Source organism: Ochlerotatus camptorhynchus, unplaced genomic scaffold, assembly GCF_037179485.1.
Source record: "Ochlerotatus camptorhynchus isolate MF236.1 unplaced genomic scaffold, CSIRO-AGI_Acam_v1.1 ptg000617l, whole genome shotgun sequence".
Lineage (NCBI taxonomy): Eukaryota > Metazoa > Arthropoda > Insecta > Diptera > Culicidae > Ochlerotatus > Ochlerotatus camptorhynchus.
Genome location: NW_027041096.1, coordinates 81,462 through 108,186, shown reverse-complemented (window position 1 = coordinate 108,186; position 26,725 = coordinate 81,462). Strand labels below are relative to the sequence as shown.

At 36.8% G+C, this 26,725-nt stretch overlaps 1 protein-coding gene across 1 annotated transcript in view; it reads left to right on the top strand.

The window, feature by feature from the left end:
• Window positions 1-5,119: 5,119 nt before the first annotated feature.
• LOC135714121 (teneurin-a-like) overlaps window positions 5,120-26,725 on the top strand; it is a 103,061-nt gene continuing 81,455 nt past the window's right edge. The window contains exons 1-2 of the mRNA XM_065237400.1: window positions 5,120-5,290; window positions 16,121-16,227. Coding sequence (XP_065093472.1) covers window positions 5,151-5,290; window positions 16,121-16,227 — 247 coding nt within the window. The 5' untranslated portion in view covers window positions 5,120-5,150. The remainder of the gene's footprint in view (window positions 5,291-16,120; window positions 16,228-26,725) is intronic.

Sequence of the window (26,725 nt, the reverse complement as noted above, 5' to 3'; positions counted from 1 at the left end):
TCATCCAGGCGCTGGAAGCCGAAGCCCCGCGCCACCCCTGGATACAAGCCATTACACGATATGCCCCACCCTCAACCGTTTTTACGTGGATTCCCGGGCACTGCGGTGTTCCTGGAAATGAGGCTGCGGACAGGCTGGCGGGATCTGGTCCATCTGGTCCCCGCTTCACCAAGAACGTACCACTCCTAGACGTCAAGCGTTGGATCGCGAATATTATCATGGAAGCCTGGCAGGAGGAATGGTTTCAGTCGCGGACCACTTTCCTGAGAAAGATCAAAGAAACCGTACGACCCTGGCTAGACAGTCACAAGTACAAGGACCAACGGATCATTTCAAGACTCCGGACCGGCCATGCGAGGATTTCCCACAATTTTGGTGGGACACCCTTCCACAAGGTTTGTCCAATCTGCAGCATCCCTGCCTCGGTGGAACACGTGCTGTGTGTCTGCCCAGAGTTTCAAAGGCTACGCGAACAACACCGACTCCCAGAGAACATCAGGGAGCTACTTGGCAACGACCCCTCGACGCTGGCTGCGCTGATTGCTTTCTTGAAGGACGCCCACCTGTACAACCAAATCTAGCACTCTCGTCGTTGGCTGCGCTGTCCGCGTTCTTCCACCTTCCTATTTTCCTGCCGTCGGGGTATCTCTGCCGGACTGTCTCACTGTCTCTTACGGTGGAGCTCTACCTTGTTCGCGCATCCATTCCTCACCACAGTCCCGATGTAACTCCCATTTTACATTAAGTTTTTTTTTTTAAATGTTGTTCCAGAGCCAGTTTTACGTTACGTTAATGTTAGACTGAAACGTTTCCTTAGAGGCAGGCCCTAAGCCTGACCTTCTACTATCAAATGTGATGAACTAGCCTACGGCTAAAAATCACAAAAATAAAAAAAAAATAAAAAAAAAAGATTACAAGAAGCAATTTAATATAGCTGTTTTTAAGGAGTCAAATTTTTAACTCCAGGAGCATACCCGAGCAAAAAGGAAAGCAAAAGTAATATATTTATGAAATTATGAGTTTATTTTTTCCAGTGTACTCTGAGTTTTTTTAGCAGTAGTGTATACCCGTCCTTTGCATATTTTGTTTAAAATTTAACAAACAAAATTTAAACATCATTTAACAACAAAATACTTGGATACTTTTTCCTTATTTGCGTGGAATGATCTTTGTCTTGCAAAAACACTTCAGCCTATTGCTCTTTATTTAATACTTATACCAATATTTTTTATAATGCAGGTATAAAATAAACTCATCAAAACTTAATGCTACTTAAGAAGGACTTGTTGCCAAGCCATTTTTCTATTCAAAACCATCTATTGAAGAAAAAGGCATTTTTTGGTAAGATAACAAAATATAAAGATCATCTTCAGTTTTCATTGAAAGTTGTTGAACAACATCCCTGCATGTTTCCAACAAGTATACGTATTACATTAAAACAAAGTATGAAATACATTAATCTTGCCTCACAGAAAGTAGATTTCCACATCATGATTTTTTTCTCATTAATATTACACTAAAATCTCCCATTAGTTGTTGTTGAACACTGCATTTTATTGTGGAAGATAAATGTTATGTTTACTTTGTTTTAATGTAGTCCGTAAACTTGTTGGAAACGTGCGGCGATGTTGTTCAACAACTTTCAACATTAATTGCATGTGTATGCTGATATGTTATACCCTATACTTACCACATTTTTTTTTCGCTGTTTTGAAATGTTGAATTCAATTTGAAGAAAGCTAAGATGAATATTTACTCATGAATGAACTTTGACAGGAGGCAGATAACTAACGACTGTAAGAAGCAACATCAATAGCATCGTTTTACTATATTTTACAAGGCCTACTTTGATCAAATTTGCGCAGCAATAAATTTTACGGATTTTCCGTATTTTCTGGACCACCTGGTGATAACTCGAAGCAAATGACCAGCGAATATATAAAAAATCACCATATTACTACATTCCATTCAGTTGCAGGGAACAAGCAAGGCCTGCTTTGATAAAATTTACACATAAATCAATTTTACGGATGTTTCGGACCTTCTCACGGACCATCTGGTGACTACTCAGAGCCATTGAACAGCTAATGTATCTAAAATCACCATTTTACTACACTTCACATAGTTGCAGAGTAAAATCAAGGCCTACTTTGATCAAATTTACGCAGCAATAAATTTATCAGATTTTCCGGATCTTCCAGCGGGTTATGTCGTGACCACTCGGATCAATTGAACAGCTAATATAACAAAAATCACCATTTTACTACATTTCACGTAGTTGCAGAGCAAAATCAAGGCCTACTTTAATCAAATTTACGCAGCAATACATTTTACGGATGTTCCGGATCTTTCGGCGAGCCACTTGGAGGCAGTGACCAGCTAATATATAAAAAACCATAATTTTACTTCATTATATACAGTTGCAATGAAAAATCAAGGCTTATTTTGATGAAATTTACGTAGCAACCAATTTTACGGATGTTCCAGATCTTTTGGTGGGTCATCTGGTGACCATTTGGAGCCAATGACCAGCTAATATTTCAGAAATCACCATTTTACTGTATTCCATATAATAGTGGAGGAAAATCAAGGCCTACTTTGATCAAATTTACACAGCAATCAATTTTACGGATGTTCCGTATCTACCAGCATCTGGTGATAACTCGGAGCCATTGAACAGCTAACATATCAACAATCAGCATTCTACTACATTTCACATTGTTGCAAAGCAAAATCAAGGCCTATTTTGATCAAATTTGCGCAGCAATAAATTTTACGGATCTTCCGGATCTTCCGGTGGGTCATCTGGTGACCACTTGGATCCAACGACCAGCACCATTTTACTATACTCCATATAATTGAAGAGGAAAATCATGGCCTACTTTGATCAAATTTACACAGCAATCAATTTTACGGATGTTCCGTATCTACCAGCGAACCACCTGGTGATAACTCGGAGCCATTGAACTGCTAACACATAAAAAATCACCATTTTACAACATTTCTCATTGTTGCAGAGAAAAATCAAGGCCTACTTTGATCGAATTTATGTAGCACTAAATTTTACGGATGTTTCGGATCTTCCGGCGGATCATCTGGTGACCACTTGGAGCCATTGAAACACTATATATCTAAAATCATGAATTTACTACATTTCATATAGTTGCAGAGAATAATCAAGGCCTACTTTGATAAAAAATACATAATAATCCAGATTAAGGTTGATCCGGGTCATCGGAAGGCCTTCCGGTGGACGCTCAGTATTTAGAATAAGGTTATGGGTTGATTTTGTTAAAATATTAATCAGCACTACCCATAGATGCCTGTTCCTGTGGATTACCAGCACCACCTTGTTCTAGACGACTGGTACCTTTTCTCCTCCCGATGGCCTCTCGGAAACCCGGAATAAAACCGGAACCACTTGGCCAATCTGTTCCAATTTTTAGTAGACTATAACTTCGAACATTTTTCTACTCACTGTGAAAATTTCAACCAATTTCATGGTTAAACAAAAAAGTTATACCTATGCAAACATTGCTATTCGTATACCTGTTCGTAAAAATAAAAACTGCACAAGCGCGTTAGGCCCTCCCCAGAAGTAAAGCAGGTGGTGTTCGTTTGAAACGCCAATAACTTTTCGGGGGTAACTCGGATTCACATCCGGTCTTCAGCCAAGATGTTCCCAATACTCCAAAGGTGCTACATTTTGTACACGAAGAAAATCGACCCACTACAGCGCCACCTAGAGCCGCGAATGTGAAAGTGGCTCGCTCCCCCATACATTTTGTCGATTTTCCCCATACAAACTTCAAGCCGTTTGAGCGAGGGGTTCCCGTGAACCAAATGACTTCAAATTTTGGTAGGGTGTTTCTGACCCCCAAAACTACCATTCCAGAGGGTAGCGTTTGAAATCCCAGATTTGACCTATTTTGAAACACTCTACTGTACATTATAAACAATGTTTGTCAACCTTGTAGTGAATAGTGCCATTTATTGATGAATTTCAAATCTATTGGCGCAACTTTAAACTGCAGACTTTAAAATTGTATTCGGTATAAAATCGATCGATGAATTGCTGAGTAATGATGTTTCAAACATTGCCATTTTTTCTGTTACACATTTTACTGGAGGCAGCGTGTTCTGAGTGTTAGCCAGACTGGGATATCACGCATATGCTGGCTGGAGAGGCCCCATTAGATGCTTATTGCATACTGAAAGCTTCATATTTTTCCTCATTGAACTAACAGCAGCAGTATCCAATAGGTCCTCCAGTATGATCCATTTTGTCTCTGCCAATCTTTATAATATGAAACATGACATTCGTTGAAACGGCAATAAAACCAAGTTCAACTCAATTTTTCAATCACTTTGAATCACGCCACTTTTGATCTAACCGTTCCATTTAAGACACATCCATAACAGCACCCTAAAATTTTTGCATCACCCTTATATTAATCAATTTCTGCACGTCAAACTGAATTCACAATTCTGAGCTCAAATGATTTATTCACCATCTCACGCGAATATTCAAAACTTGTTCAACGTGTCAGCACTGCCACACGCTACGTTCATTCGAGACGGCCTACGTTGGTTACCATGTTGTGTTGCTTGCCTGTCCCGACATTCCTTATTATAACGCTCCTCCACCTATGCCTCTCCTTATTTAAAACCTGATTTCATTCTATTTTGCACAAAACCCCATGCATGTTTATCAATATTTCAATTTCAATTTCAGTCTGGATCCTAAAACAAATCAATTTCGTTTTTTTTTTTCGTCCACGCATTCTGGATTATGAATAATTTATTTTGCGATAAGGATTTTTTTGAAGGTGTGCTTTTGTGTTAAATTCAGTATTCGTGAATTCCTTTGAGCAGGACATGTTTCATGACACAGTGCATGCCTTTTATAATGACGTTGTCTTCATTTTAGTTCAGTTCAGTATGCTATCCCTTCCTGAAATCATATTTTTATTTTAAATTGCATCAATTTCATATTTTACTAGATTGGGCATATTATGCATTTTTTTAATCTTTTTTCGCTTTACTACAAGCACATTTCCATAAAGTTGGAACCGAGATATCGTAAGACTAAATTTTACTCATTTTTAATTCCCAGACTTCAACCAACATTACAATCAAGTCAACAACAGATGACACAGGGTATGTCAAGTACGAACACAAATACAGGATCACGGTTAGGTGGATCCTCACCTCTAGTAATGCCAGTATTCCCCCTAAGAACATCACATTCTGGGCATGCGCCTCATTACTCGCCATACTCACCCTCAAGGTAAATATCTATCTTCTTGTATATATGTGCTACCCGTTCAATCATCCATCAATCTGCAATAATTGCTTTATTAGATAGTATTTATGAAATCTACTCAACATATTCTTAAATATTGAAACAATTCTTCAAATTTATATTATTTAAAGACTAAAACTTCGGTCCTATTAAATTTGTTTGGTGTAAAAGACGATTATGCGCCTTTCCGTGGAGTTACTGACTAAATTGCCTGTGTAAAGGATTGTCGAAATAGAAAGGAATATTAAAAATAGCTATGATTGTATGTTCACCTTCAAAGACGAAATTCATAAAACTTTGTTTGACGTCTTTTTGTCCTGGGGTCATAAGGACACCCGTGTTGAACCATTAAAGATCAGGACGTCACAAGATCAGCTTCAATCGACAAAATCGATGCGACGAAATGATTTGAAAGCCATAATAAGGTACCATTTCAATTAAAAAATCGACATTACTTTCATTGAAAGCGAGCCTTTTGTTCTAAGCTTGCTGATAGTCTAGAAATGATGCGTTGAACACGTTGTAGAGCATTGGCATGAGCATGATTGACCGCCCACGGTTGCTACTCTGTTATTGCCAGATAAGCTGTACTTACACAGATAACCAATAGACGATGCTGGGACTAGCAATCATCCTCAATGTATAAAAACTGGTGATCTCAAACTAGACAAATCCTCTACACTTCCACGAGGAATCACTGGGATGTTGGATACGAGGGTAGGGTTTGCAGCAGGGTTCGTTTTGGTAAACGATAAGCTGAATTCATGCCCTAACGATAGGGAGGGGATACTGTATAAATAAATAAAAGGGAATGATATCACCCAAATAACCAAGTGGAGCTGCACCAACAGCAACTGGCCTCCTCGTAGACTTTCTTCGACCCATCGCAGGTATCTCCTTCAAACACAGACGCCGAAATTCCGGATCCATCTCATCGATATATAATTAATAAAATATAACAAAATACAAACAACCTCGATCTTCTCACTCAATTTTTTTTAACTTATGCTATATATGAATACTTTAATTGCATGGTATTATTGAACTCAATTTTGCCTATTGAATGAATCCACAATTTAAGTAAAGATTCCATTTGTTAAATAATCCAGGTTATTTGAGCATGCAAGAGTTATAAAAACAAGTATCCATGAATAATTTTTAAAATAGCTAAACTCTGCAAAGGTAAAACAATTTAACATTGATCTAATGTATGATGATATCCAATTGATTCTCTGGGTAATCCAAATTCTGAAAACCATAGATCATATAATATTATAATAAAATACCAATGATATACTATTTGATACAGCTTCTGGTCCTTCAGGATCTGCAGGATAATTATTTTCTTTAAATGAAAATTTTAGTTATAATGAAATAATGATAATATAATTTACAAGTTATGCAATATATAAAATATAATTATTGTAAAATAAACAAGTATTACAAAATACAAATAAGCTCGATTTTAGTTAACCTCAATACATTTAACATTCAACTTTTGATATTTTATTGGAATTGAAACAAACACTTTATTATACACCAGGGAATGGCTTAACTCAATATGGAATGCTTTTAAAAATATTGTCAAACTTTAATAATGAATCAATAGTCACAAAAATCGAGGTTATTTGGACAGTTAACAGTACATTTTTTTTATATTTTCCTAAAGGAAGGCTGAAAAAAGTGAATCATTATAATATTAATCTAAAAATGTCCCATCATCAAAGAGCTGAAAATAAACTTAAAGAATCCTGATGAATGTGGGCGTCTTAGTGGAATACCTGTATAATGAGAGAGAGAGAAGGATTAGTATTTTCCATTTAATTCCACTACTTTATTTGCTTATCCTTGACAGATACGCGTATTTCGTCTACAATGTGCAGACTTCTTCAGTGTCTTGTACTAATACTTGACAGTCGAGTATTAGTACAAGACACTGAAGAAGTCTGCACATTGTAGACGAAATACGCGTATCTGTCAAGGATAAGCAAATAAAGTAGTGGAAGTAAATGGAAAATACTAATCCTTCTCTCTCTCATTAAACTTAAAGATTTAAATCAATAAACCCAGCTGGAATAAACGGAGGACTGGCGAACATAATAAGCTCCCTCATAACTCATATTCCGAATCTGATTAAATAAGTATTAACAAGTGAATAAATAAATATATCAAACAAGTAATGTATTTTTCTCTGCTCGAAAGGAAAAATAAAATGGGTAATTGCACTGTTACGATGATGTTAAGTTGCTTCTTCCAGATGTGTTTTGATCCTGTTTTAAATATTGATCATTGAATATATTATAATAATATACTATGACCTGAGATTTATTCAAACTCAAACTCCACGGTGGTGCCCTTTACACAAGGATAAGCCTCTACTACCGATGATCTTTTAAACCTGGATGTCGACCGAACTTCTATTGCGTTTTAAAACGACTGTTTTTTCTTTCATATTTCGTCGTCAAAATCACCAGACCCCACAATCAAACACGACCCGCCGTGACTACCGTCAGACTTCAACCACGGCCCTTATGATCATGTTAAGGACACACCTAACAACACAACAAAAACTGATCGGTCAAGTGCCAAGCTTGCATATTCGATAGCGACATATATTTTCTTAACGATACATGCTTCAACATTAAAAAAAATCATAATCGATTATTCGTAGAAACCAGAGGAACAAGCTTCATGCGATCGAGGTCATCCCTCTGACAAATGCGAACGATGAAAATAAATCTCGATTACTCCATCCGAAGGGTCGCATCCGCTCCCACAAACAATGCATCCGATCCCCAATCCGGCGCAACTGGCATCCCGCCCACGCATGTCAACACCACCACCAGATACGGGAAATTTTCCTCAACCATATAGCGGCGCAGCACGCGCGGGCTAGCCACCAGCCACACCAAACCGACTATCAAACGCACTGCCCACAAAAACAGACAGGGGACGTGCAATCGAGAAATGTATAAGAACAATCTTCAACTGGAACGTATTCACCAAATCAATATTCCCGATGCTTAATTTTCTCTTGTCATTTTTAAACAATTCCTCCTCCAGCGAATCCAACCAAACAATAACTAAATATCACTTTTATTCTTCAAGTCACTCTGTGCACAAAAGCAATGCACACCGTAAAAACCTAATAATAGATCAGCGCGGTCGAGTCACACCGTCAACAAAGGGAGCGAGAGCACACTAGGCACCTAAGCAACGGGGGGGAAACATCAGCACAAACCATTCTAAATCAAATTATCGCGTCCGGGACACAAAACTATTCAAATGCGTGCACCGAAAAACTACACGGCAGCACAAAGATAGCCCTGGCTCTAAAAAAAAGCACGCCGCGTAGCAAAAACACACAACCGTTCTCGGACGATCCTCAAAGCGGACTCCAATGCGTTGAACACGTTGTAGGCAAAACAAAAACTCGAGTTCATTTTAGAGCTACGAAAATGTAGAGCCCTGCCTAAGATATTGTTCGACAATTTGACTCCAGCAATGTATAAGAGTGCCCAAAGACAACAAACCAACAAGAAAGTCGGTCAACAGGAGTTTTGTTGTTTTAGTATCTCAGACACACTTTGAATTGTAGAAAGTTGATGGTAGAAAATAAGTTCAAAGTAGTAGGGTAGGGTGGGGCAAGTGTGCTAAATGGGTGCCACCCCCAATAAATTTGAAAATAATGCTGACCCACCCATGAACTCATGAATGGTGTTACTATGAAGCATTATAGAAAGTCCGGTCCGAAATGAAGTCTTACAAAAATAGCAAAACTTATTTGGAGTGGATGTGTTGAAAATCAAGATTATTTATAATAATTAAGCATAATAAAATAAAGTTTTCTGGATTTCCGAAAATTTGTTCGCACAATTCATGTATTGAGCCATCACTATTAAAAATTGATTGTTCCTATAATAACAAAGAAATGGTAGATATTTTCTTTAATTGATCACAAATCATCTTCTTAAAAACATGATAGAAACTTGCAATTTGTTGTACACACTCGTATAAATAACCACAATATTACTATTCCATCTATAAATTCTAAGCATACAACGAAAGAAATAATTGAAACTCGCTTTACGGTTTTTAAATTTTTCATCTATTTCCTAATAACAAGCTGAGAAAATTATGTTTACAATACACCCGTCCAAAAAATATAAGATTTCATTACAGATTTGGATAAAAAGAATACAGAATTTGTAATGTTTCATCGCATGAACACGCAAACCAAAAAATTATTACATTCAATGTTAGTTACATTTCCTATCATCCTTCGCAGCGAATACCGCAGAAAATGATATAAGTTGGGCATGCAGAAGATGCAATTATTTTTTGTCTCTTCTATTTTGTCTTCTTTCGATATTTTCGAAAGTAGGGTAGAGCGCTACTTCGTCGTAATCTTCCATTTCCGTTCTATCGAGCAGAAAACATCAGTAGGGTAAACGCTCCTATAGTTGCGGTACGTTAGAAGCGTTAGGTTCCTATAGTTGTGTATTGAGTCTTCATGCACAACTATATGAACCTAACGCTTCTAACGTACCGCAACTATAGGAGCGTTTCCCCTATAATGAATGATTTCAAGACGCACAAATCAGTAATACGTTTGTACCGATGCGTTAGTTCACAAGCTACAACACAAAGCCTATTAGAGCGTATTGTGTGCATATTTACACTCATTGCTCTCAAAACAAAAGAAGCGTTCCTAGAGAATTCGCTTTTTCTACCTTCATCCGTAGGACGAAGAAAATCCAATGGCTTTTCAATGCGTTTGGACGGAATTGAAACTCGTAGGACGAATTTGGAATCAAGAAGCAGTATTAGATTTTAACAATATCTCAACAATGTGTTCTTCTTTATGAAATTCAACGCTACTTATGGAAAGAAGCCATCTTTGGTAGAAACATTTTATTTATTGTTAAAACCCGTTCAATCAAGAGAAGTTAAACGTAGGTTGTGCTTAGTAGGACGGAAATTAGATCATAAACCCTACCACCAAGCTTTTTATTTATAACATTGTAGAACGACGCACACACTTGCTTCGATTCGCTTGAATTCCAGCTCAACAGAAAAACATGGGAAATCAAATGTTCATGCTATGAGCCCTTCTTATTTGCTTTTAGTCTCATATAAGATATATTTGTTTATTCTAATTATTTATTTATATTTATTCGACAATCAATCAAATCGTAGACTACATATTAACATTATGACTGTTCTATGACTTCGCAGGGTTCTGAAATATATTTTTAATCCTGTTGAGGGCATATTAAGGTCAATCATTTCACAATGATGATTATAAACAGTCATCATCTGATTTACCGGTCCAAATTTAGCGTAATTGGTCCGATAGCGATCTACTGTAAACAAGTGTCGATTGCATAATTGCCGGGAAGGTGCATACAAATTTAATCTTGACAATAGATCAGCTTAGTCAATGAGTTGCGAAATGATATTGTTCAATAAAGAAATCTTTGCGTAATCCCGACGATCTTTCAATGTTTGAATGCTGATCAACTAACAACGTGCTTCATATGACGGGATAGGAAAAGCCGTCCAACTTAAGTTACGTAGTGCATATAATAAAAAAAAGCGTTTGGATTGACTCTATTAGTTCTTCGTGCTTTTTCATATAAGGTGACCAAACAACGCTACAACATTCTAATATTGACCTCACCTAAGCAACGTAAAGTGATTTCATTGTATAAGGATCTTTAAAGTGGAGACCGAAATGTTTTATAAAATTAAGCACGACTTACTGGCGAAGAAATCCATTAAAATAATGTGGTTCACTGTAATAGAATTTTCTTGGAAGCTTGTGCCATCATCCACCAGATGGGTTAGTTTTTTTGTTTTGATTTGAACAAAGTTGATTTTGTGTACAATGATTCTTTGACAGTGTGCAAAGAGTGCGTATCATTTTGTCATTTTTTTATGCATTTCAGTTTTGAGTAGAGTGAAAGAGATAGAACAAAAATATTCTAGTACATTTGGTGAAAATGCTAGTTTAATCCAATAGTAGTGTTGCCATGTGGTACAATCTAGTAGTAGTGGTGTTGCCATGTGGTACACTGAAAAATTGCAATAGAAGGTTAGTCACCAAAGTTTTCGAGCCGCTCCGTCTGTCACTTCGTTTGTGGTATTATGGTCCACAATTGTCAATTGATCTTATATTTTCACTCTCTTATATTTTCACATTTTTGAACATTTTCATTTATTTATTTATTTCGTCAATCAACGTAGACTAGTACATATTAGAATACAGTTTTGTTTTCTTAAATTTATTTATTTATTTCGTCAACTTTGGACAAAAGGTTAAAAGTATAATTTTTTCTTTAATAAAAATTAAGCAGTGTCAGCTTTCCTATTTTTTATGAGTTATAATGCCTTATGGAGTAAAAATATTGTTTTAGTTTATGCCGAGACATTGTAAAGTCAATGGTTTCGCAGTATTGATTGTAAGAGGCCATCTTGCGGTTTAATGGCCCATATCTTGCATAATTTGTACGATGATGTTTTATGGCAAATAAATTTCGATTTCGGAGTTGCCGAGTAGGTGCATGGAAATTTAATTTTGATAAAAGTTCTGTGGAGTCAATGCGTTGCGAAACGATATCGTTTACAAATGAAACCATTGCATATGCACGACGCTCTTTTAATGTTTGTATGTTTATAAGCATTCAGCGTGCTTCAAATGATGGAAGAGGAAATGATGTCCAACCTAATTTACGAAGAGCGTATAATAGAAATTGTTTTTGTACGGATTCTAATCTTTCTTCGTGCGTGATTGAAAAAGGAGACCATACAATGCTGCAATATTCCAGTATTGACCTCACATAGGCGATATATAGTGTTTTAATTGTGTATGGGTCCTGAAAGTTATAGCAAAAGCGCTTGATAAAGCCTAGCATGTTATTTGCCCTGTGAATAATTGTGTTGTTATGGTCTATGAAAGTTAGTTTAGAGTCTAAGATAATTCCTAAATATTTTTCTACATTTTGATTTCCTAGTGCAATTGAAATATTTGAAGTTGTTCTTTTCCTGCTAAATGATATTAAGTTACATTTTTTTACATTCAATTCTAGTAGACTTTTTTTGCACCATATGTAGAATATGTGTATTTCATTCCGGAATATATTGATGTCTTCATCATTTCTTATTTCTAAAAAGAGCTTCATGTCGTCGGCATAAATAAGCAATTTAAGTTTTTTGAGAATGAAAGAAATGTCGTTTACGTATAGAATAAAAAGAAGAGGTCCCAAATGAGAGCCTTGGGGGACGCCTGAAGTGACTTGAATTGGACTCGATTTCTTTCCGTTGAATTTAATTATTTGTTGGCGTTTAGTTAAATATGATTCAAGCCATTTTAGGAGCCCTGACTCAATTCCAATTTTTTGCAATTTAAAAAGTAGCATTGGTATGTCTATGCGGTCAAATGCCTTGGTAAAGTCTGTATAGAGAGCTTCTACGTGGTTTCCATTATCCATTGCATTCAAAGAATAGTCTATAAATTCAAGTAAATTTGTCGAGGTCGAGCGACCCTTGAAAAAGCCGTGTTGCATGTCAGTAATTCTATTTTTGATTTGGAGAAATAATTTTTCGTTGACAATTGCCTCGAAAAGTTTAGGAATGCAAGAGATAGTGCCTTCAAAAAGCGTCTGTCGCCGGCTGCAGATTGTTCCGTAAGCCTTACGACAGGCTGGCGCAAGGGTCTAGGAGTGGTGGGTTAGGTTTTTCTATGCGGTAAGGGTTAATAGTTTCCCCCTTTTGAAAATTTATAAATTTCGGTGTACTGTCTTTACTTGGTGGTCCAGAAAATTGTATGCGTGCTGCGGCTAATAATTCTTTGTCCAGGGGTAATGATGTCCATGTGATATTTCCATTTCCGTTGTTGCTGATGTTGTTGTTGTTGTTGTTGTTGTTGTTGTTGTTGTTGTTGTTGTTGTAGTTGTTGTTGTTGTTGTCGTTGTTGCTGTTGTTGTTGTTATTGGTGTTGTTGTTATTGTTGATGGTGTTGTTGTCGGAGGTGGCGTTGTTGTAGCGGCTGTATTCATTTCCTTGGATGATGTTTTTGGTACTGCTGGTGTGAATTTGTTGTTGTTTTCGTCGTTTTCTGCAGCGTTTGGCTTTTTCTGCAGCTTTTTCCTGCAACCTGCGAGTCCGTTGTTTTGCGTCAAATTTAGACCAGTCTTGCTTCCAGTGCCATTTGTTGCCTAAAAACCGCCATCCAGGAGATGAATGGTCAGTTTTTGGAGATATTGTATTTTTGTGTACTGGAGGACTTTCAGCTAATTCTTCCTCCAAGGTCTTCTGATGAGGTTCTGCAGCATTTATCTGAAGACTAGAAACAGCCCCAGATACAAATTTCACTTCCTCGAGAATTTCCAGAAGTTTTGGCTCTGGATGATGATGATGAGGTGATGATTCGGCCCCTTTTATTGAAAGTGCCATGTCATTTGATAAGCTTGATAGCCGTTCGTCAAGTAATTTTGTAATTTTTTGTGACATCAATGAATTTGATTCGTTGATGCCGGTTATTGTCGCGTGCGCTTGTGAATCACACGTTTTCATATGCTGGCCGACCGCGCTGCACATGTTATTATTATTTTTATTTATTACTGCCAACGTTTCTTTTACGTCATTGAGCAGGTGCTCAATGCTGTCGAATAATTCTGATACTAAGCAGAATTTTTTTAGGTCAGCAGCAATGCGGTGATTCGCGTCCGTTTGAGAGTGGATTGCTTCCACAAGTTGCTCCTGTTGATGAAGCAGCTTCCTCACGTCGGCTTCCTTCCGTAAAATGTGCTGGCAGTCAGCACACATTGGCACCATGAATGCCGTGATGAAATGCTCCCGTTGTCGCTGTACTCCGACACAGGCAGCATGGTATTTTTTGTTGCAGAATTCGCACTTCCATAGAAAGCGGTCGTCGTTGATACTGCATGATATTACACCGCACGGCATAACTGCTTATGTTGTAAATATTCGACGAATACTATAAGGACAAATGGCCAGCGAGACCCACACGCGTCGTTGTCGAAGTGTAAAAAAAAAAAATATTTATATATATACAAATTACTTGCGGACCAAAATGCAAATGCGTCCGCGCCCGAAGACGAATACGAAGATTTTGTTAGTTTAGTTTTCTACTGTACGTTATAAGATTAGATTTTTTAATATTAAGTTTCAATAAACTTTTACTACATCATTTGTAAAAAACATTCATTTCATTCTGAAACACATTCATATAGTTATCTCTTCCTATTTCTAAAAATAGCTTCATGTCATCAGCGTATATAAGTACTCTGATATTTCTAAAATAAGAGAGATGTCTTAATGTGCAAAATAAAAAAGGGGACCTAGGTGTGAGCCCTGGGGAACCCCTGACGTGGAATGAGTTGGCTTAGACGTTTTCTCGTTGAATCTTACAATTTGATGGTGATCAACTAAATACCACTTAATCCAGGTGAGAAGCTTCATCCCAATTCCCATTTTTCTAATTTAAAAATCAGCATTGGGATATCAATTCTGTCAAACGCTTTGCTGAAGTTCGTATATAGAGCTTCTACTTGGTTATCATTAACTTGAAAAAATCCTTAACAAAAAGCTCACAAAATATACAGAAAACAAAAAATCGTGATAATCTCGAAAAGTATTTACGTATTTATGATCAACTTAATGATGCGATTTTGTTGGCACTGTCTGAGAATAACATACAATTGAGAATGAAATTAAATCATGTCGAAGATACTTCTTCAATTACAACAAAACTAAAATGAAATAGTGCAGCTTTCCATCAAAAATAACATTGGATGAAATGCAAGGTAATAATTCTGATGATAAGGGAAATGGATGTAATGTCGGCTCTAAATGCCCCTAATTTGGGCCCATACATAAATTCAATCGACTAAATTTTCAATAGCGACCAAAAATATCCATTTTTTTTCCACTGTTCGGGACCTAACACCACTGCGACCAGTAATTTGATCTATTGTAGTATATCCCGTGTCCTTAGTTTAGTGCATGTCGTATTACTCCATCACTATTGAGAAATGATGAAGTATTCGATTTTTTTACAGTTGCATTTATCGCAAGGATCCAACTCTAATTGAAAGGTCCCGCTATTTATATCCTTCGGAGTGTTGGAATACCCTCCAAAGGCGCGCCCCTTTGTCAGTGAAAATTGGATTCCTTAGCAACAAAATTAAGAAATGACACCGATAATGACCATGCATCAGAACCCTTAACCACTTCAAACTAGAGAACAACGAATAGAAGATAAGGAACCACATAGATGACGACTAACTTACTCATTTTTTCTTTGTTTCAAGATCATCCTCCGTGGACAAAGCCGAGTCTTATCACTATCAACAAGGCATAAAAATTAACAAGGACTAAGATGTGTTCCTTTGATTACTAATCCTCTTCGCCTAGTTTGAAGTAGTCGGGACTAGGAATCGGTGGTAGATCTTACATCCCGTAACGTACCACGAAAAGGTGATCTACCCACGTTACGGGATTAAAAAATTTCCATTAGTACCGTCCCAATGACGCCTTCAACTAGATTAAAATGATAAATAGTAGATTTTTAGCGATGGCTTCATCTTAGATCCATATGCCAACATTAGAGCCATTTACCCTACCACAATTTCCGTAGAATGTATTCAGATGAAGTTGTTGTTTGTTCGTCAGAGCTTAGAACATTATTAAAAATAACGGATTCATTTCCAGACACATCCGGTTCGTGATACTAAATATCAAAAAGACAATTAAAAAATAATAATCTTATTTACTCTTTTCTTATCTCAGGTTTCACATAGATAAAAGATGCCAGCATCGATGCTCGTGGAAATGTTTTAGTATTGCCTTAATCTTACTGTCAGTGATACTAACAGCAATGTTGGCGTATTTTGCTGGTAAGTAATCTTCTTCTTCTCTTCTTCTTCATATTCTTCTTTATTCAGCAATTCCATAGAAAAAAGCTGTAGTGAGTCTCAGAATTTCGTGAAAATTGGTATAGTTCTTTTTATTCCGCTATCAGGGTGATCATTTCTGTGTTAGGGTAGTCACAAAAATCTTTTTTTTTTCAAAAATTCCCTTCAAATGAAAGATTTTTGATGTAATTTTAAGAAAAATTACAAAACACTCAGAAATATTTAATTAGGTATGTATGAAATTTTTTTTTCTTGATTTTAATTGCGAAGTTTTTCAACAACTTCTTAAACGCTGTCCAGACTGGAGAGTTATAACATGTTATAACGGTTGTCAAATAATTGTAACACAGAAACCACCATCAAGATAGCGCTATAACATGTTATAACTTTGTAGTCTGAACGTACTATTATTCTAATATTTTAAATTGAAAGATCATTTAATTTTGCAAAACATATAAAAATTTAGCGATGTCGGAGAAGTCGTTTCGGCGATACAATTTGAATTCCTTGTTTTATGTGTGTTATATTTGTTTGTGTATTTTTATAACCTTATCTAACGATACTGTCTTAATGAGGGATACGATGAAGAGAACCTTTATGGGTAAACATTACATAATGCTCACTCAAAAAGGTGAAAAAACCCATATCTTTTCAAAATATCATATAATATTACAGAACATACATTAAACATTAAATATATTAAACATTTCCAATAGTCAACTCGGTAAAACTATATGCATCCTCTGAGGTTGCTGTCAGCACGTCACTAAGTGGAAGTCTCTCATGGTCATGATACAGGAGCAGTGTTAAGGGGAGGTTCTCATTCAAAATTTTCAAAAACCAATTTTTTTGTTACTGAATTTTTGAAAGGTATAAGTGACTACTATATTGCATCGAAAAGGTTTTTCGATCCGCGCACTAGAAAGCGGCGTCCCGGTCGCCATGGGACGCTCTCAGCTTTATCTCGCGTTTTTTCAAAATTGCGTTCAATCTCATTTGAAAACGGTTCAATTTAACGACTTGTACCTGTGACCATTCGAAAGAAAACCTTTTTCATTTGAGGAATGATCTATAAAATCTACAAATTCTTTGTATTCACTGTTTTTTCTGAAGCCTTAAAGAGGAAAAAAGGGGTGAAAAATCGTCCGTTCTTAGGTCATTCCTCCTTAGTTCACTTTAAAACCTCATTAATCGTGTTGTGTTTCAGATTGATCTTGAGGTAGCAGGCTGAACGCAGCTTGGCAATTAAAGGCGTACACTACTTTACTCAAAACGTGACCACGCCATTTTGTTTTTTCACCTTGTAAAAATTTGGAAATAAAGACGAAGTTCTAAGGTTTTTGAATTTCAAAACCGCGTCCTTCTATGTTTATCATTGGCATACAAAAAATGCCAAACTTTGCTTACTTTTTGGCCATTTGAATGAGAACCTCCCCTTAACTGAAATTAAGCTGGGCTAGAAGCAAAATTCATCATATTTAAATATAATTGACAGAAACTCACCTGATTAGGATTCTAATTGACGCTCTTTCATTATGTTTTTCAATACCGATGCAGAGATGTTGTTATCGAACAGCTCATATACATTGTTGAACTTCCGACATGTTTCGTATGAAGGCTACGTTGTTTAAAGGAACAAATCTGAGAGTATATCTAGTAAATTTAGCCTGGATAGCTTCAATTCTGGTCATCCAGATAATCGTAAACGTACTCCAAACTAAGCATGCCGTTTCAAGGTTTGGCGCACAAGAGAGTAGTATAGATGATGATAATATGATGATTTATTTTTTTCCTTATTTAACGTCGGTCTCTGTTCCGCAATCTAGTGCCAATCACCGACGGACATCGATTGCCATCCATTGACGGCAATCGAATGTGCAGGAAGGCAGCTTCCACACCTGCGTAGCATATCGCACCCATTCACAACAACATACATGGGCCGGGACCAACGGCTTACTTCCCTTCCGAAGGAAGACGTGACCAGAGATTTTTATGCCTCAGAAAAATCCCACCGACCTCGGCTGGGATTGAACCCAGACTCATTGGGGTGTTAGAAAGCAGTCACGCTTACCACGACACCACCGGTGCCGGCTGATGATATGATGATGATAACTGTCTATTGTAGCACGGAAACTAAGTCCGATAGCAGTGGGCGCTCCTAACTATTTCATTTGATCAAGCTTAATAACCACTGTATGCAGGACCAAAAACGGTTTTGGTGGATCGATAGGCAAACTCACCTATACGCCTCCATGGGATGTTAGAGAATCTCCTTCCAGCCACATGATCATACAATTGGTCAAAATACGAGCCGTCTGACAGAAGCATACCCCAATGAGTGTGGAGAAGAGCCAGCCCTTTTTCCACGAGATGTTAACAACAGGGAGTTGACAATTTCACTATCTCCATCCAAATCGCTTCAATAATCCCTCCCAATCCCAGCATTGTTTTGTGTATATGAGCACTGATTAGTTAGTACATGCATTGTAATTATGTCGAAAGCCCATTTAGGCGCCCTCTTATAAAAGATACGAACCAGCCGCGGGATGAAAATATCTATAATAAAGCAAAAAAAAAAAACTATCTTACCAACTTTCGCTGTTTCTTCACCCTTCTGTCCAATTTTCGTGCCTATTTGTGAACTCGTTGTTCTTCTCTGCATCACTGCTTGTCGCTACTAGTCTCCGAAAGTCTCCTATGTTATTTTTGATGTGTTCTACGACATTTAGACGTCCATTATCTTTGTTCCTAGTTGCGTCTTATAAAATCGTAACACCAGTGCGGAAAATAGATAGTATCTCCGAGTATCTTTTTAACGAGCGTCACTCCATTGCCGATGCGCGTGTGCCCCATTTTGCAGCTATTGTTGCACTTTTACTTTGTTGATATATACATTATTATCAATGATGTGATATAACCACATGGCCACATGGAGGGCCGTTCAGAATGATTCAACGGATGTGAAATGAGGGAACATTTAAATTTAACATATTTTAAAGTATTGCAATGCAACATTAAATTTGTTGACTAAAAATTAACACATTCTTAACTAATTTCCTCACTGCGTCCTAGGAAGTTTTCTCGGTATTCGCTGGATATAAATTATCAGTTTTTTTCTCACTAAGTGACTCCTGGCATAGTTCCCGGTAAATTGTTCGAAAAGTGAGTTTTTTTTAGTAGAAAGTGTGATTTCGGAAAGATAAATCCGTGCGATTGGTAATTTGCAAACCACTTTGGGCATCATCGTTGCGTGGTCACGCATACCTGCTCACGTATCATCATCATCGAGTGTGAGCACCCGTCTCTTCATCTACATCGTTCATCAATCATCGTGCGCTGAGTGCTGCGCCTCGATCAAGTGCAGCACTCAGCTCTCGATCACGGGCCTATCCGAATAACTCGACTGGTCCATGGGTTGTCTACTTTCAGCCCAAAAACAAACCTTTGAATGTGGTACAAATTTCAAATGATTTGACGAAGCGATTCTCGGCCGTGACGGAAATCACGAAGGTTAGGCACAATAAACTTCGTGTTTTCATCTCTAACCTTAAGCAAGCTAATGAGATTGCTGTTTTCCAGCTCTTTACGCTCGAGTATAGAGTGTACATCCCAGCTCGTGATGTGGAGATTGAAGGTGTGGTTATCGAAGCGAGTCTGACCCCCGAGATCTTGGAGAAGCAAGCGGTTGGTCGTTTCAAGAACCCCTTGCTTCCCCCGGTGAAGATACTGGATTTCCAAAAACTGGGCTCAGTATCTGTCAGCAAGGGTAAAAAGAGTTTTACCCCCAAAGACTCGTTTCGTGTGACCTTTTGTGGTTCAGTCCTTCCTCGCTACATCGAGCTGGGAAAACTTCGACAACCTGTACGTTTGTTCGTTCCCCCATGAACTGCCAAAACTGTAAGCATACAGGGACATACGGCCTCCCACTGTGGCAGTAAAACACGCTGTTCCACATGCGGATGGTGCCTGTGCAGCTACTGTACTAAAATGCGTGTACTGCAGAGGATCTCCTCCTCATGGTCTCTCGTCGTGCCCGGTGTACAAACAACGCGGGGAGAAACTAGAACGCTCTCTTAAGGAATGTTCCAGGCGGTCTTTTGCAGAAATGCTTAAGACAGTCAAACCATCGACCAACGACAAAAATCCATTCTCTCTTTTGTCAGATGACGAGACTGACTCTGACTTGGCTGAAGAGGGAACTTATTTCAGTTTTCCGGAAGTTTCTTCACGGAAACAAAGACGCATCCGTTCACGATTAGTCGCTGATCAGGAACCTCAAACCAGCTTGCACAAATCAAGGAGTGGTGGAAAAAAGGAAGTTTCAACTCCTCCTGGTTTCCGAAGAACTGACTATACCCAGGATTTTCCACCACTCCCGGGGACATCCAAGAACAGAAGCCTCTTCTTCATCTGGGTTATTCTCATTCGATGACATTGTGGGCGGTATCCTCAAGTACCTCGATATTTCTGATCCTCTGAAAAGCATTGTTCTGGCAATGCTTCCTACTGTGAAGACCCTCTTGAAGCAATTGACATTGAAATGGCCCCTCGTTGCAGGAATCATTTCCTTCGATGGATAATTTTCCAAACGAGGTCGGGGATTTGATTACTGTTCTATAGTGCAATTGTCGAAGTCTTATTCCTAAATTAGACTCTTTTAAGTTTTTAGTTCACAATAATGATTGTGATGCATTTGCTTTTTGTGAAATTTGGCTCTCTTCAGATATTGATCTTCTATTTTATGATTTTAACATTATTCGACTGGATCGTGAGGATTTGCGTGGAGGAGTGGTACTTTTGGGGATCAAAAAGTGCCATTCCTTCTATAGAGTGAATCTTCCTCAATTTCCAGGTATTGAAATTATCGCATGTCAGGCTATTTTTAAAGGTAAGAGCGTTTGTAGTTCTGTTTATATTCCTCCTAGAGCCGTTGTTAATCGAAAACAACTTTCAGATATATGTTCGGTACTTCGTGCTCCACGGTTGATTATGGGAGATTTTAATTCCCACGGTACAGGCTGGGGGAACTGTATGATGACAACCGTTCTACTTTTATATATTACCTCTGTGTTAACTTCAATATGACAATTCTTAACAATGGAGAAGTAACAAGTTTTCATCCTTCCTAGTTGAGCATTCAGTCGGTTAACAACGTCCCGGTTACAGTTGCGTTGAAGTGCCCAACGTAGAGCAACAACTAGCGTGGTCTTTCTTTTTCCGTAAAATGAAAGACAGTGCAATTCCATTTCTACTGTATGGAAAAAAGCTCTTCGATGAATCAGTTATCCTGAGGTTGGAACTGTGATCGTCCGCACCTAGCAAACCTCGGATAATAAACTCATCAGAACAAATGCCCCGATTCTTTATTCTTCGAAACCTTTTATACATGAATTTGTTACTTAAACTCTACACAATAGTTTTTCTCCAGTATGTACATATAAAGCGAGACAGATAGTTTTTCTCTTGGAAAGTCGGTGTCTGTTTTTTAACAAGAATTAATGCTCCTCACGTTAGGAACGGCTATGTAGGATGCTTACTCATCAATGTTTACTTTGACCTTTCGCGAAGCACCTAGTTAAGCCAGCGCGCATCGCTGACGACGCGTTAGCAACTGTTTATAAACAACTGACCCTGGAAATGTGCGACATTGTCACTGCTGCTGTTAAGTTATGTATTTTCTCCTACCGTATGGAGGTCTATTACTGGTTAATTTCTTACTCAGATTGATATTGGAATTTGAGGCCTTTACATTCCCTCTTACTTAACCAGCTTGAGAATAATATCGAAGAGATTCTTCTCAAGGATATGCGCTGGTATCTATTCTATATTTGCTAATTTTTTTTACTGGATCTTCTTACTATGGTTCTTACTCCTACTGTTTCTTTCTTAAGACCCTACTTTGTATTATTGATAAACATATTCAGTCTTTCATACTTTAACTAAATTTTGTCATTTGGCTAAATCATCTGTGTTAACAAGTTTTATCACGCGTTTTGCTGATATGAAAATTTGCCTAACTGACTTACGTTAATTATGCGTTTAGTTGAGTTATACCATTCTTGTTGCAATTGATATTTAATGTTAACATTCTATAGAATCATTACGAATAATTCACTATAAGGATTGATGTTAGAATTTGGGGTTGTTGCATACCCCCTTACTTACTGAGCTTGAGAATCATTTTGCAAAAATTGGTAATCTTCGATTTGAAAATTTCGTGCTTTCTTTTTGCCATATTTCTCCTAACCTTAGGGTGATCCTAAATTGTACCTTTCGTTAAAGGTCCTTCGTTTCTGCTCGTTCATCCATGCGATTGAAAACTGTTCCTGACTCGTCATTTGGTTGATATCAGATATCAGGTGTGGGTGTATCTGCCATTCCCCACCATCTATGATTCGTTGTTTGCCGCATTCAGGTTACCCTTCATCGTCTTTCATATCTATGTCTTGTACTGATCGCATCTCGTCATTATGTATGTTTCTGTTTGAAACCTTTTTAGTGCTATTTAGAACTTCAAATTTCTCTATGGTGTAGTATGATTCCACATCTTCGATGATTTTCGTTATAAGATGTAAACTTGTTTTGCATTTTATCCACTACTGTTTTCTATCTGAGTTTATATATGCAGCTAGTCAATTTATTGTTTGTGCCATGCCATGCGTTAGTTGTGTACTTGATTGTGCTTCATTGCCATTTTTGAGTTTGATGTTTAAAGATGTCATATCAAACGTTACGTTGTATGTTCTGTAGTTTTATGATGATGTTTGCGAAACCGTTGCTGAAGTAGTTTGTCTTTTTATATGCTGTGTGATGAGCTTATGCCAAAGATTGCTCATCTATACAGTATAATGTGTTGATCAATTCTGTTATCCTCGATAAACCACTCGATTCCATCTTCCTGTTCCTTATACTTTTCCGATGATCCTACCCAACACCGTCAATCTTCAATCTTCCGCATGATTTGTCTTTCGATTGTCATCTAGCCATTGTGAATGTGACTCTTCCTTCGCTGTTGACGGTCTCTTAGATTCGCCACGTGGTACATCCAAGGATATCCAAAATCGATTTTCCCTTTCTCACTGTATCACCAATAATTTTCTTTTAGATAATTTTGTTTTATCAATTTCACTCTAAAACATTCATTAAACTATTACTTTGGTATATTCAAATTATTTTCTACTCATCTTTTGAATCAACTATAATTATTATATTTTTTTTAACATGGTTTACATACTTTGATATCATTGACATGATATGATTAATAATATTCTTCGTTAGTTGCTTGCTGCTCTTATTTTTTTTCAATTTCATATTTTTATCTACACAATAAATAATCAGTATACTATCTATTTGCAGCAAACAAATTCACAATTAATAACTTTAACTGAACATTCTTATCTGATTGTCGATAATACACTTCTTGTTCTACTCTTAACTTTGTTCCTTTGTGTCATACTTCTTATTCTGATATCTTTCATCCAAGGTTGCAAATGCTCATTTCAGCTAAAACAATGTTTTTCTAAATTATGAAATAATTAGATGCCATGATCAAATTTTGAATTGGTAGGATACAAGAAGAGGTTGCAAAGAATGTGTTTGACATATTAAACCTGTTTATTTCACTTCATGAGAGTCACAATCAGCGATTTTTCACAAACTCACTCACTCACTCACTCACTCACTCAGCGATCAGAAAATCGCTGATTGTGACTCATAGAAAGCAAATTTTACAGGTTTTATGTTTCAAACGCATACTTTGTAACCTCTTCTTGTAAGTTACAAGTAAAACATGCCATCATACCATCTTTTGGTTTTATTATTCCGAAAAACATTATTTTAGCTGAAATGAGTATTTGCAACCTTGCTTTCATCATGTTTTGCTAGTATTTTTATTTTATTACCATACTTTTTCTCTTACTTCGTTTAACTTTTTTGTTTGTAGTTGTAACTCACCATTTAATCAAAGCATCTGGATGGCTACGTCATGATATTGCAGCAAGTACTCTCTTTCTCCTAATGAGGTTTAAAACGGCACGTATCTGTAATTCGATTCATCTATGCTCGGTTCCAGGTTCCTCTGGCCATACGTTTAACTTTTTATTTAGTCAATTCAATTAATGTCTTGTAAGTGGCCAAATTGCTGCAAGTGCTCGTCTTCGCTAATTGAGTGGAAATGGTGGGTATCTGTAAGTAAACTCAAATTTCAGTAAGACTCATTCATAAATTCTCGTGCATTCTGGATTCCGAATGCCATTGTCCAATTGGTCATCTCCACATCTGTAACGGTCTGTAAAAAATAAAACGGCCTTTAATAAATTGTCAATCGTAACATCATTTACGACTCTGGGATCATTTACAGTATATTAATGCTGTGTTTTGACGGTATTTTCCGTTCAAAATTGTTTTGTATTCAATCTCGCTGAGAGATTCTAGTACACAGTTAGTCCAAAGCGCTTAGTAGGTACAATCTTCTTGTCCACTTTGATCTTGTTTTTCACCGTTTTTTTTTTCATCATTGTCATAAGTATTATTTTTCAACGTGTTAATTTTTTTTATGAAATTATTGTATATGTGCTGTAGTGTCAATCCTTAGCTCTTCGATCCATTCAAAATCGTACTGCAAAATATTTCGCTCTTTTTTGATGAATACATTTGTTTTATTAGCTGAATCATTCAATTACTGCATGCATTACATATAGGTCGACATTTTTTGTATCTCTTTGAAATGTTTTCATCACTAATTATATTACAAAATACTGTTTACTATTATTAATTATATATGTTTTTACCTTTGTTTTCATTTTCTTGAAACTTTATCTGAAGCTTCGCTTTTATGTTTCCATATGCATGTTTTGAACATTTTGTTCAATCCCTTATTAATCCCAATTTAAATTTAATATATACTTTTTCTTTACAATTTTCAATGGTCTCTTATCATTCTGGTAACTCCATATATTCATTTTCAAATAACAATACTTAATTTTATATCTACATACCCCGGGGTCATTATCATTTAGTCAATAATATCCATTCGATTTTTATTCTTATTATTTATTTATATTACGTTTCAATTTAATCATCACCATATACATCATTCGTTCCGGGAACGTCTTCCCTTGTCTAACGCACTCTCTCACAAACATTCCATGTATCCCTCTTATACATTAGCTACAGTTTATGATTTTTATTATTTGCTCGCAGTATTCTTTCCATTTTCATAGCCATCTCCTGGAGGAACATCCAAATTTTAATTGTTATTTTAATATGTATGTCTCTCTATTCTTATTATAATATAAATATTATGTACATAATAATCGATAAATAAACACTTATTTTGATTATAGGAATCTTTATCTGTACTGACGAATTTGTTCCGCGTGCTTGATGATTAATCATTGTATCACTTTATACGATTGACGTGGATTTTTTTCTAATTTCTTCCCATTCTGTATTACCACGGTTTGTTCACTAGGAATTTCTATTACTGTGTATGGGCCACGCCACATACTCTGTAATTTTTGTCCTACCCCCATAGGGTTTGATTGCACTAAAACTAAATCTCCCCACATTGGTTGCCATTGATTTGAATTTTTGTCATATTGAACCTTCCGCTTTTCTTTTGATATTTTCAAGTTTTCTCTTGCGTTATCAAGAATGTTGCTCAAAATACTCTTCATTTCACCAACGTAATCATGATAGTCCATTGTGGAATTACCTTTTTTATAAATGGATGTAGGAATTTTTGCCTTTCGTCCATATAATAACTCAAATGGGGTGTAATTTGTTGAAGAGTTAATCGTTGTATTGTATTCAAAGTTGAAGTATGGTATCAATTGGTCCCATGTTCTTTGATTCCCTCCAACAAATTGTCTTAAATAGATTTTTAACTCTCTGTTTGAACGTTCCACTAAATTAGCCTGTGGATGGTATGCACTTGTGTTGATTTTTTTAATTTTCAAAATTTTACATATGTTTTTCATGAGGTAACTCATGAAGTTCGCACCTTGATCGGTCACTATTTCTTTTGGACACCCGAATTTACAGATCACATTTTCGACAAAAGTTCTTGCTACTGTTTGTGCTTCCTGATTTTCCATACATGCGACTATTGAATATCTGGTTAAGTCATTTTGAACGACTAATCCGTATTTATTACCCCATTTCGATTCGGGTAAAACAACGATATCCATAAATAATTTTTCAAACGGCTCTGTAGCTGTTGTAGTAATTTTCATTGGAATTTTGTTGGACTTGCAAATTTTGTTTTTCTGACACGAATCGCATTTTCTTACATAATCTTCAATGTCTCGTCTCACATTTTTCCATGTAAAAAGAGATCCAACTCATACGTTTTGCTCCTACATGTCCACCTAGGGGTGCGTCATGAAATTCTTTTCAAATTGTTTCAATTTCTTCACCCTCTATTTGAATACGTTCAGAGTCTGCATTGTACAAAGAAATTTTCTTATCAAATTTCAAT